The sequence below is a fragment of the Mastacembelus armatus genome, chromosome 3 (assembly GCF_900324485.2).
Source record: "Mastacembelus armatus chromosome 3, fMasArm1.2, whole genome shotgun sequence".
Classification (NCBI taxonomy): domain Eukaryota; kingdom Metazoa; phylum Chordata; class Actinopteri; order Synbranchiformes; family Mastacembelidae; genus Mastacembelus; species Mastacembelus armatus.
The window spans coordinates 6777142-6791012 of record NC_046635.1 but is presented as its reverse complement, the minus strand read 5'-3'; the positions used below and the strand labels follow the sequence as shown (position 1 = coordinate 6791012).

At 37.6% G+C, this 13871-nt stretch overlaps 1 protein-coding gene across 4 annotated transcripts in view; it reads right to left on the bottom strand.

Annotated features, from left to right (window-relative positions):
- Positions 1–13871, bottom strand: part of LOC113138094 (protein diaphanous homolog 3) — a 140279-nt gene that overhangs the window by 69071 nt on the left and 57337 nt on the right. For all 4 annotated transcript variants that reach the window (XM_026320237.1, XM_026320239.1, XM_026320238.1 and 1 more), the window contains 4 exons: positions 12975–13076; positions 10856–11095; positions 8996–9125; positions 1798–1922 (listed from right to left, as the gene is read on the bottom strand). In XM_026320237.1, the coding sequence (XP_026176022.1) occupies positions 1798–1922; positions 8996–9125; positions 10856–11095; positions 12975–13076 (597 nt within the window). The remainder of the gene's footprint in view (positions 1–1797; positions 1923–8995; positions 9126–10855; positions 11096–12974; positions 13077–13871) is intronic.

Here is a 13871-nt window from a genome sequence, read left to right as displayed (position 1 = left end):
GAAAGCAAAAAAGAAAAAGAAGAAAAAGCTAAAAGCCATAGTGGATAAGTACCATGGGGAGGAAAATATCTCCTCATGTTCCACCTGTCCTGAATGCTATTCCAGAGAAAGCAGTATCTGCTGCATTTAATGTCACGAATTGTTGTATGTGGAGCAGTTTATTACGTACATCTCATATGTGTGTGTGTGTGTATATGTATATATATATATATATATATATATATATATATATATATATATATATTCTGTAAACTATACACCAGAGTTAACATATTCTCCATATTATCTGGAATGGCTACAGTATGTTACCACTATTTTGGGTCAGAATGTGCAGCAGCCAGCTAGCTACCTGGTAGATAGCTTATGCACAGAAAGGTTTCTGATAACTTTACCTTTATTATCTAAATGGTAGTGCACTAATTGCTATACTAATTGCTGTAGGAGTACAGCACAGTCTAATACAGCCCTATCACTACAGCCTTCAAAATTACAGAATAAAATGAAACACTTTCTGGCATATACTTGACAAAGCTGAGCATTATAAGTACAGGATTTATTGCAGGGTTCTTTTTGAATGTGTAAGGTTTTCTTAATCTGGATACTCAGGGTTTGTGATATCAAACAGAATCACAGCAATATCTAACTTGTTCAAAGAGTTTCACTGAATTTGTTAGCAGTGCTGCATCTTTCCAGACTTCATGGTTTTATATCTGGTTATTACTTAAAATAACATCACAGCGATGAAGTCTTCCTGCAAAGCTGCATTCTTCAACCACCTTAAGCCTACATATGTTCAGTCTTATTTTAAAGCATTCTGCTAAAGTCTGGCAGAAATGCTTGTTGGTGATATTGACTAAAACTGACTAAATAATCATAATCTTCTAATGACTTCAAACAGAAAAGACTGAAATGTGAAAGTTTTCCATTGACTAAAGCTAAAAAAAAGCTTTTGGTCAACTAAAAACTTACATATAAAAAGGATGAGGTTGACTATTTGACTTTTGATCTCTAGACTAAGGCTAAACTTAAAAATAACTAAAAATAAGAACACTAAATAATACTTATTGAATTTTTGTGCACTCTGAGTTTGAGTGTTTTTTAAAGCATGTTGTGCAAGGGAGTGAAAGACAGAGCTGTCAAATTCATTCCCAGTGAACCTTTGTATTGCACTCAAGCCATCAGTGCCGCAGCCCCAAGGCTACTGATCAAAACTAAATGAAGGAGGCTAGCTAGAGATTGTATTATTGAACAACACACCTGGTCTGAGACATACCTGTCAACCTTATCCACTAGTACTACCTCAGAATACTTCTGCCAGACATGGACAGCTTTAGTTGAGTTGGGTTGGGTATCCAAACAGTAAACATACATAGTATATTTATCTTTGTGAATCAATGCTATTGTTTTAAACTAACAACTAAATAAAACATATTGTCCCTATTGTGTCTCCAGCCACATACAACAATGAGTGACAGTGAGAGAGAGTGACGAAAAAGAAAAAAGGAGGCTTTGTCCCAGTTCACCCTCTCTAGCTCCTCCCTTCATTTTGATGTTGGCCTCAGTGTGAAGTACCCTTCAAAAAGACAGCTGAGTGATACAGGCACAATAACCTGATGGTGAAATGACATGTACACAACAGAAGCAAATATATACATATAGTTCAGTTATGCACTAAGATAAAAATGAATTTCCAGCCCATAGATAGTTCCACTAATGTTCAAAATGTTTGATTCATTACAGTAAAATCAGTCAATACCCTGGGCTGGTGAGCAAATGCATGCATATGTAAAAGGATATAGCCATTTTAGTGAAGAACATGTCACTTGGGTCATCGGGAGAGGAGAAAGTCTCCAGGTCTCTTTCCAGCTGCAGCAGCTGCCTCTCCATCTGCCTGAGGCTCTTTTCCAGATTCTCTGCAGACACTGACACACACCCACATATATCAAGACACACACATTCATAAAAGCACACAGAAACACACCCACATGCCAGGGAAATATGAAGTAAGAAACAGGAAGAGGACAACTCATTGACAGGTAGAATCCAGTGCAATATTTTTAAGCTATGGAAAAAAAAAAAAAAAAAAAAAAAAATCAATGAAAAACAAGACGAAAATAAAAGGAGAAATCAAAGAGAAGCTAGCTCATTAACAGCACATGCTGACTGTGGGTTCACACTGTGCTGGAACCATTATGAGAATAAAAAATGAAGGGAGGAAAAAAAAAAAAAAAAAATCAACATGTTAAGGTACGCTCAGTCCATTACATTTATGATTCTGTTTGCCTCATATGATCATGTGTATGTTGTGACTAGTTAAATTAATTTAAGGACACTATGGCCTTATTGACACATATACTGCAGTGAGGGTAATTGTCTGCTATGCTTGCGCATATATTGCTCCTTGATGTGTGGCTTTTCAGAAATAAAAGAGTAACAGATTCAAAACTGCATTCAGAAAAAAATGAAGATGGCTGCTGAAATAGAAATCTTTCTACATCCTTCATCTTAATCCTCATCCCTCATCTCTGTATCAACAGGTGAACAGATCATGCAGGTGGAAGATCAGGGAACACTGAGCCTAACTTTCTGTTAAGTTGGTCATGGCTGACACTTTATGCTAGTCACTGAATATAGCATATGGCTTAAATTACGATGATTAGACCCTGCTTGACAAAAAGCCATAAGCTGCTTATTTTTAAGTAGTTTCAAATTTCACTTGATCCTAATACATGCTTTAGGAAAAGGGAAAAAAACAGAACTTCAATGTAGCTAAGCTTCTCTGAATTTATAGCATAAACCTCATTTATTAATGGGAAGATAATGTCTTAGACAAACACGTGCGCACACACGCACGCACACACACACACTTGTCCAATCAGTCATCTTAAAAATGTCTAAAGTTGCTCACTTTCACTGTAAAATTTTAAATTTATAACATTGTTGAGTGTAGTCATTTCACTGCAGTTTAAGGTAAGCATTTATATATACATAAACAAAATGAAGATTCATGCTTTCAACTACATAAGTGGAAAAGTCAGGTGGCCAAACACACTGCAGTAAAAAGTGGACACTTTAGGGGAAAAAAAATATATATATAAACCACATATTTCAGTACATCTGCTGCATTTGTATCTCAGATCATTATTACATCAGTTCCTTCTATTCACTGTTTTCCATTGCCCTCAAAGTCCTATTTTTACTCTCAGCAATTTGTCTATCTTCATTCTCTCTTCCCCTGCTCTCCATTCCTGTCTCTCATAGTAAGCACTGACACTAATAGTTAGTCAGTCAAAAGCACTGAAATGCCACAGCAAACAATTGCTTTACAAATCCTGTCACAGAACACACTGAGGCTGCTGTATCTCAATCACAGAAGCGTTAACAGAGCAAGTGCTCTGCATTCACTAGCAATTTTATATTTGGGTAAGAAAAGACTCCTTGACAGGCGCTGGACATTAAACAAAAGAAAGCAAAGACAAAGTATTTTTTCTATTTCAGGTACAATTGAAGTAATTGGTAAGAGGCACATCGTGAACATATGGTTAAGCAAAGTATGCAATTTTTTTGTATTATTTTATTTTTCTGTACATATACCTCTGAACCTAAAAACTAATGACCTGTTTATAGAAATTGCTTGTATTATGCCAACTTTCAAAAATACCTATAAATTTCTGACCAAATAATCAATGATTGTCACTAGTACATAGTGGCACAATATGTGTTTAGTAATATGCCACTAGCAATTTTTTAATAAGCAATGAGTAACTGACATTCCTCCTCCTGAAAGTTCCACCTGCTGTGTCATTTTCATTTCAAACTTTGTCTCTATTTACTAGAGTTTTCTGAATAACCAAACTCAGCTGAATAAGGTGTGAGCAGCATGCCGAAACAGACGAAAACCAGACAGGCAGTCTGTTAATAGAAATAATTAAAGCCCAGCAATGAAGCACTGACTGAGGAAGGAGTAATGGGGGGAAAAACAGACAGCAAACCAGATTGGGATTTCTTCTTTTCTTACCATCACAATCCAAACTGAAAGCTTTTGTGATGAGGCTCCCTCACATGAAAGGGCATATAAACGAGAGGAGACATGCAGGTGACAAAAACTGCGGCATATGCTTCAGGCAGAAAATCTGCCTGGGACTGATCAGGAGTGTGAGTCTAGCAGCTGGAATGTTTTGTTAAACACACAAAAATGCGTTTCAAAACAGATGATCCACAATCTCTATATAAACACACATCTGTCAAAACCTCAACAAAAGAAATGTGAATAATTGCTCTGTGGTAGGGTGACAAGCAGAAAGGGAGATAAAAGATAAGAGGGTGTTTCTGTGTCTTCCTTCTTGTCTCGCCACCCTGCTCATACTTTCTCTGTTTTTTTTGTTAAAGCATGAGTGATTTTTATGAGCAGCGGGGCCTGAATGCCTCTGTGGTCCAAAGGGGTTGCAGACAGATATAGGATGTTTTAGAAGAATAATAACTGGAATATTTGTAGAGGTCAAATCCCCAATTGACATCCCTTTATTACTCTGCCAACCTGCTGTGCTATAAATGAGACTGAGTGGAGCACACAAGGAGGCGTGCTCACTCACAAACAGCCCTACTACACACAAAACTCCACTATAGATCATTGTTTCATGTATGGAAATTAAAAGACCAGGGAAAATTAAATAAATAAACAGATGTGTCTTCTGAGGCCAAAGCCTGACAGACAAGTGTGACCAGACTGATGGTGCCACAGGATGGGAAGTGCAGTCTTGTAATGCAAAAAAACAGTAGTGCACACATTCAATGTGCTGAGCACCTACTACATACAAAAATGGCTTGAAGGTTGCTGAATTGCAGGTTGGATTGTCTGCTGCTCATTCTATATACTTTCAACCTGAGGCTCATCAGTCAGATTTGCATGTAGCAAAACTACAAAACAAAGATGGAGCCACATACTAGAGAACCATATAAATATAACTGACTCCTCACATTACTCTTTAATGACTCCTCAGGGCTGTGAGCCTTAAAACAAAATACGAACCAAAACAGCTTTCCCATCTATGCTTTAGGGATGGGAATTAATAAGATTTTATTCATACCAATACCATTACTGATGCTGCAAAATGGTCCAGTTCTTTTTTAATTCCCTTACTGATTCCTGATCACTTTTGTGTAGAAATAATAAATAAATAAAAACAGACCTACAAAAAAACCTACCACTATATAGAAATACATCAAGTAAACACAGTTAAATCATATATCATTTGTTATATCAATGCAACTGAACGTACAGTTCTTTTCAAGTATTGTGGGAATTTTCTTATTGTTTTCAGTTATAAAGCAAAACACTATTACTCAGCACCCATCCCTTCATTCATAGGTTACAATACTGTTGTATTGGAATTTTAGGGTGTAGTTTTTACTTGTCCCAGTTGTTCCTATAGACTCCTCTGTGTGCTCTTGGTAAACAGAGCACTTCCAGCACACGACAGAACACGTGCCTGGCATAGACACGAGATGCTACATGCTGTACACATAATGCTTCTGGGAGATATCATCAGGGCAATGTGTAGTAACAGTGATGGCCATTTTCTGAAATTGATGACATAAGGAAATATTGGTATAATATTCAATTTTCTTACTAAAATAAAGATCTGCTAAGCCTGCTGCGTGGTGCTAATGTTGACATAACCCAGATATTTACCCTCAGTAACGGACATGCTGTTCACTTGGAAAACAGTGGCATTCCTGTATTTGTTTCATTGAAAGATGTCTCAACATATTGCAGGTGCTTTGGTTTAGTAAATAGCACTGCTGCCTCTTCATGAAATGAAGCCACATTTGTGCTACTTCTTCATCTCTGTGTTGCTTGCGTGTCACTCTTCTTCTGTGACTCCTTGTTTCAACTTTTTAACAGCGAAGCTGCAGTGTGAGGTCATGACACGTGCAAATGTAAAAAAAAAAAAAACATATCCGCAACAACCGGAATCGATAAGCAAGAAGGCGTATGATTCTGATGACTCTGACAGTCTGGAACTAAACGGGAACCAGGCCTTGATTCTAATCCCCATCTATGCTGCCAAATCAAATTTATGCAGATACTTCTCTTTAATAACATATTGTGATTTCCAAGTCAATGATGTTTCTTCTGCTGACAGGTGGTATTTGACTAGTTACAAGCTGAATTACGTTTGTTGAGTAAACCTAAACGTCTCCATATCTGTCTGAATTCAACACTGAACTCATCCCCAAGTATCATCCAAGAAAGTATCCTAATTTCACAAGCCTGCCTATTACTTGTGTGTGTGTGTGTGTGTGTGTGTGTGAGATGAGGGGAAAAGAAAAGGAAACAGTAAAGAAAAGGCATCAAAAGCAAGACTGATACACCAAGAAACATATACTGCAGAATGACACACAAGAAACACAGACAGGCAGATATTGACAGACAGATAAATAGATACATATATAAAAAATGACAGAGAGGAGCGCCACACAAGGACTGTTTCTCCATGTCAGGAGAAATAATGATTGTTGTGCTGAAAAGAAGAGAATGGGGGAGAAATAAGACAGACACAAAGGAACCCTGAACTAAGCTGCAGTTTTGCTTTCCTGAGAGATGGGATTGGCAAAGGGAAAAACGAAGGCTGCATTACACACAGTCAAAAGACAGCGGCTTTTGCAACAGAAGCACAAATCATTACTGTTACCTCTAGCCAACCTTGTTTTCATGCTCAAGTATGCGCTTTGGTTAGTGTCTATGAATGTAATGCAGCCTTTTAGTGTGTCTTCAGGCCTCCCAAATGGCTGTCAGACCTGATGAAAAAGAAGCCACTCAACAGCATGGTTTAATAAGACGAAATGGGATCTGTATGACTGAATAGTAGATATGGAGAGATGAGACATGCATCTCATAATGGCACAAAAATACAAAGAAACAGTGATAGCAAGAGTAGAAAGAGAAATAAATCTATATAGATGCAAATATATACTAAGCTGGGGTCAATAAAGTATGCAAGTAGACAAAGCCTGAAAACAGATTCAAGGATTCTGTCCATTGATCTCATACTTGTGCTCATGAGTCTCAGCCAAGGGCTGGTGGGGACACAGCACAGTTTAACAAAATTAGGAGCATAAGCATAAGGAGCATTGTGTCCAAAGATTATCACAGGAAAACCTAGAGGAACTCTTATGAGGAAGGGTACAAACAATTTAGTCACATTTTTCATCTCAACTATCGCCTCCTCGCACCTTCCTTCACTTCCTATTGTAGGGAACAGAGCAGTGTGTGAAATTTTCATTAGAGCAGTAAGAAACGTGATGTGACAGGAGCACTGCACACATATGTGTAGTTGAAAAGTCACACTCTCTACAGAGTGCTGCTCACTGCTTCCTCATGAGAGCGACCTATGGGAATGTAAACGAAGAAAATGACTAAGCCTCCTCTGACCACACTGGGTGCCCCTGCTTGCCTCTGACCTGTATAATACTGTAGATCCACAGGCCAAATTCAGAACACTGAACAGATGTGTAGGCATGCTTGTATGTTCCTGTGTGACAAATTATGCAGAAAACAGTCAGTTTGTGTTAAAACAGCACAGATGTTTATAGTCTCTGGTTCTTCATCTGAGCAGTAGGCATGATCTGAAACATTCTCTTGAAAAATAAACCTATAACTGTGCTACAGAAGAAGATTAATGTTAGTTTCAAATAGCAGTGCAGATGAGTAATGTAGCAAAGATCAAACACTAAACTGGAAAAATGCTATGCATGTTTACAGAATCAGCAAGCATCTAATCCCAGTATAAGCCCCAGAGAAATTTAAAAGTAGAAAGGTAAGAGTATAGCTCGAAGTCAAACAGAGGAATACAGAAGAAGAATGCTCCATTTCTGTCTAAGTAAAAGCATCATCTAGGTAGGTTGTTCTGTTTGCAATAAGTTCATCAAACCCCATACTTAATGTCTAACTCTCTCATTATGGCTCAAATATATACACAAGCAAATAAGTAAAAACTAAATCTAATAGTGATTACAAGTTATGTAATTTAATGCAATATAAACTTTTCACTAGTAGCAACTAAATCGTGTTTTCATTTGATCTTGGACCCAGCCCTTCACCTAAAATCACTAACAAACTAACACTTGTTTTGAAAGATCTCAATGGTTATGAATGGCCTGAAATGACAAAACGTTAGAATGTGATAAAGTTTATGATGTCAGTAGTTTATATGGCTGAAGAACCCACGCAGTTCATTATTTTTTTCCATTAGGCTCACCTTTCCCAATCACCTACCGCTGCCATTGTCCATCCTATAACTACTGTTTATGTTGGGCAGTAACACTTAATGGCCACCATCAAACAAGGGTCCAAACTGTTCTAAATTTGTAAAATATTATTCTGTTCTCAGTTTTGAATAAAATGCTTTTAGTTGCCTAAGCAATATGTTCGACAAGATTTTTTTTTTCTCATATAATTCAGTTAAAAGTACTGGGTTATTTAAGTTCTGGACAAAATTTGTCACACAAAGCTGCAAAACAGAAAAAAGAAACAGTTTCTTGTTTGCCTTTTGTTTACTCTAACTGTTTTATTATGAATTTAGCATTTATACCACCAGTTGGCAAAGTGCTGCTGGTAAACATCATGTTGATTTGACAGGAAGTGGATAAACTCCCCCCTGTGTTCTGGGAGAAGTAAAGAATTTAAGTGGACACCACCAGCAAAACAAAATAACAGCATTATTCTGATACTGCTTCAGAGAAAGTGGAAGGTAGACACTGTAAAAATTTGCAGCAATGTGCATAATGATCCTTGAATGCTTAAAATGAGTTACTTGTGCTTAAAGAGTCAGTGCATGCTTGCATCTTTAAAAACAGTTAATCGTGTGTGGTGCATTGTTACAGCTAAACTTTTATTTTAGTTTCAGGCTCTTTTAAGTCTGATTTTATAAGACCTGAAGAATATACCAAAGCTGCTGAAAGGCCCTAAACACTGTGTGTATGTGTATATTACCTCTGCTAGCTCGTTCCACATGCTCCAGATCTTCAACAAACTTGATCACATCCGGAAATTCCTCCTCACATACTTGTGCCAGGAAGTGAAGTAATGTTGTCTTTTGGTCTGCTGACTTCGTGTCCCTCAGCTGTTATAAAAAAAAAAAAAACACGCACAAACAGTAATAGTTGAGAATTAACAACACATTTTGTTTCTGTGGCTTCATAAATGCAGGGTGATGACAGCGTTACAGATCTCTTGTATTCATGCAGCGGAAGCATATCCACAATGTGATGACCTCTGCTGTGCCTTGCACCTCTCTCTCCCCACCATGCAACAATTTTTCAATTTCTCTGATAAATTTCCATCATCATTCTTTTACAGTCTAATTCCAAGAAGTCTCTCAGTATCCCTGCCAAACATCCCTCCTGCAGAGTGTGTTGCTGTGTATCTCTCTAGGTGATCTATTGGTAGACAGCAGTGTAGTCAGCCCCGCTGGGTTTAATCATGTTTGTATTATCTCCACTAATCAAACATTCTCATCTCTTTTCATTTCTGTTTTCCTATTTTTTGAAAAGCTTCAAGTGCTCACTCACAAAAGGTCCCTCTTTGAATTTAGATAGATGGTAATAATAGTTGACAATGTAAACATTTTGCTTTTTCCAGTTGGGCTGGGTGCAATTTTCTTGTGCTGTGGAGTGTGTGGTGGAATTAAGTTGTCAAACTCAGGAGAAGGCATGACGGTGATGTCTTCCTCTGTATATACTGCCTCTGACATCGACCCAAACCTTAGTCCCCAAACATATGAGTACTCAGATAAAGAAACCAACACAGTGGACCAACAGCATTACAAACATACTAAACATAAAACATTGTCCTTCACTGATTTTTATTAACTGATCATATTTCTGTCACACTAACACAACTAATCCATCTTGTATGTGTGGATAAGTCGATATTTGTGTACGTAAATGCCCTGGTGTTTATATGAACATAAGCACCCACATCTAACAGGGCAGAGAGGTGGCAGTGATGAATGGCTGCAGTTTTGTTACTGTGGAAACTGCAGCTGTAATGTAAAGCACTGGAGGAGTCTCCTACTCTAGGATCACACTCTTCTTTGTCACCATCACTATCAAAAATAAAAACTTTTTTTTTTGTTTTAATGGTACCGAAAAATTCACAAAATCCACATTATACAGTAGATATTTGCTCTGTCTCTGCCCCACTAATCATGGTTAGCAGTGCAGGAACTTGTGCGTGAACTTTTAAAGGGGTACTGACCATAGCCTCAGTTATTAATTCTGAGCAGGAGAATGAGAATAAAGTATCCCTTTGGTTTGGGAGCTTTGATAGATTCTAGCAGACATAAGGAAAAAAATGTCCTGCGGGTTGATGGAGTTTAACGAGATAAAATGGTTTCAAATAAAATGTCTCATCACTGAAGCCACTTGATCAATTCACTGATAGAGCTGCGCCAAGGTGACATAAAACAGACACATACATGTAGAAATTCTCTAGAAACACGTAGTCTCACACACACGCACACACACGCACGCACACACACGCACACACGCACACAGAGGTACTCAAGAGTAACACACACACACACACACACACAGTTTAACATTTCATATATTTGTACACACAAAAGTCATCCTAAGCACCAGTCTTCAGTCTTAACGCTACTGATTAATAGGAGTAATAAAAATAAAATCTCAAAATTAGATTTTAGTTATTGCTGCTACTATAGTCCATCAGTGTGAAATAGGTTTTTCTCATTAGCTTTATTAACTTGAACATGTACCAGTCATGTTAAAGGATTACATAGTACTGCATATGAACAGTTGATAAGGCTGATGGAATTTCAACCCTCACCTTGCAGAGGGAACTGAGGTCAAAGCCAAATGACTGGGCATTACGAGAGCCTGTGTTCATGTAATTCCCCAGCAGCAGCACCAGCTCCAGCAGGCGGCCAAAGGAACGACTCTTCCTGACTTCATCACAGGCAGCATTCACAGCCAAGATATCTGGACGCAGGTTGTTTACCTGCTCCTCAAACTGCAGACGGAAAAGGATGTGGCTGAGACGAGGATGCAGCCGCTTCACACTGCTCATCTGGGAGAGGAGAACAGTGACGGAGGAAACAAGGAAGTATGAATGAGAAAAGAGAAAAATGATAAGAAGTATTACAAAAAAAATAAGCAAGAGGAGAGAGATTGAAAAGCAAGAAAAAATACTTCAGAGAGAAAAGTCTGAGAACATAGTCAAACATAAAATAATTACACACATTTGGCACTCTCTCAACATTCAGCAGATCTAATTGAAAAGACATTTATGCAAGTGGCATTCTGGAAAGTGTTGCTAGGCAGTAGTAATAGATGCTGGCAGTGATTTGATTTGGGACCCAGGTCTGGTAAGTTAATTGTGGAGTTAGTGTCCATATAGGGCAGGCAGCAGAGGGGGTGGAATATACAATAGGCTGCCTTGGATTACCACTCTCACATAATTAGAGAAAATTGGAAAATATTGCATTGGGCCCAGGGTCTGGCCACAACAATGACTGTGTATGTAAGAGAGGTGGTAGGGAGGGGCACAGGTTCCAATTGTCTGTTTCACACAACAGCTGGCTGTGCTTTTTGATGTCCTCCATCAAGGGTTTAATTATAGCTACTGTAATGTCATCAAATGACTATTTCAGTGAGTGAGGGTGGACTGTGTATGAGAGAAAAGGAGAGAGGGGAAACAGGGCAGGGGCAGAGTATGACAAAATGAAGAAAAAGCAAGGTGCACAGACCCAAACAAAATGCTGAAACTGAGCCTAGAAGTGGGATACGGGATAAGGATCGGATAAGGATACTGTATTAAGAATAAAAAAAAAAATGAGAAGAGCAAAGAAAGCAAATGCACAATGTCTTATTCAGTCTGCAGTTACTGAATCCATGAAGATAATGACAGGCACTGGACAATATATAACTCTAAGCATGAACAATTTGAAAATTATGCACAATATAGTGCAGAAACAAATTTATAAGAGTAAATATTTTGGCAATTTGTAATAAATGTGTCTGTGGCATGTAAGCAACTATTTAAATCCTACATGTAGATGAAAAACCATATTTCAAAAAAAAGCCTGTGATAAGAACAGTGACTACAGTTGAGCCTGGAGAATAAACATGTGAGTAAACAGTCATTCCTCAGATTTTAGGGATTATAATGATGTCAGTAGGTCATCAACCACCACTAACATGCAGAAATAAAAGCTACTGTACTTGGGGTCACAAATGTACAGCAGCAAAACAAATCTCATACTGTTAGCCAACCTCTCTCTGTTCCGTTTCTCCCTGATGAACAAATGTACACATAACTGCTGAGTATTCAACTCGTGCATTTTCATTCACCGATAAGATTGTCTTCCATGGGTGATTACAAACAGGTGGGTGCTTTGGGCATAAGATTACATCTTACTGTACATTTTGCCAGTAATGTAGTTGATAGGCAGAAACACAAAGTTCGTCGTTCATGCATAATTCTCAATAAGCCTTCTTTGAAAAATCTTTACGAAATGATGCAGACATAATTAGGCAGCAGTGCTACTCTTTAATGTGCATAAATTAGTGTAGCAGTCCACAGGTGTCCCTTCTTTCCTCTTAAGGCTTAAAAAGAATTATTAAAAGCTTGGCATTAGGATATTCATAAGAAAGTACTCCATTTAGGGGAGTGTGAGTTTGGAGAAAAGAAAAAGACAGGCACTGAGAGAAAGATATCCTGCAAATACAAGCTAAGTTAACAGTACTATAACATCAAAGTAGTATTGCATCACTTTTTTTTTTTTACAACCTTTCATGCATATTTATTTTCTGATAAATCTTTATTCATTATTCGATGAATTCAACTTAAAATATGATGAAAATTTTATATTTTTCTGATATAAATGTAAATGTTAGTGCCAGAGCAAACCCGTGAAGAGGTGACAGTTTTGTGTGTGTATACTCACCACAACCCCAAATTGCTCAGGCTCTGACAAATTTGAGTACTCGTTTTTATACTTGGCCAAGGAATTCAGCTGCTCCTGCTCAGGTAGGTGCTTAACAAGATTCTGCAAAGAAGAAAGTTAGTGAGTAGCAGCATGAAGGGAAAGCAAAGCAGAGCAAACCAGCCTGCATGAAATTGTTTACCACAGCCTGATGAAGTGTTGATGATATCATGATGCCTGGCGCTTTATGCTACTACTTGTAATAGTTAGGTATTATAACCTTTGTTATTTTGATTTCTTACATTTATGCAAAATGTAATAATATAAAATTCAAAAGGAAAAGGGTGACTGGGTTTTTTTTTTTTTACATAGCCAAAATGGAATAAATGTTACATTATTTAAGCTACGTTGATTACATTGCCTTTTCATCTGAATGTAACCGCCACCTCAACAAATACTGCTAATGTGCGCTAAATATGTTGATCTAATGCATTTAAATTGGGTTGAAAATCTGTTCCTGGTAGCACTTCCATTACTTTTTTTTTTACTTTGTAGTTTTTATTGATGCACTATAATGGAATCTGCCTTAGTGACTATTAATTATTTGCAAGTTGTAATTAACAATTATTGATCAAATGCATTCTTTAAAATGCACATCCATAGCACAGGTTTGTTTTTTGTTTATTTCAACTCGGCTCACACATCAATACTCAAGAATCACAGTTAAATATTCTAAAAGTCAATACATTAATCACCTTTCTTTTTGATGACGTGTACAGGCTGACTTAAATTTGGTTTGTATTGCTAGAGTAGAGTATATTCATTCATGTCTGTGTTTCAGTTTAGACGAATGTAAACCCCTTATTATCCAAGCAAACTGAGGGCCTTCAGCTTTTACAAATCACAGCTACAGACTAG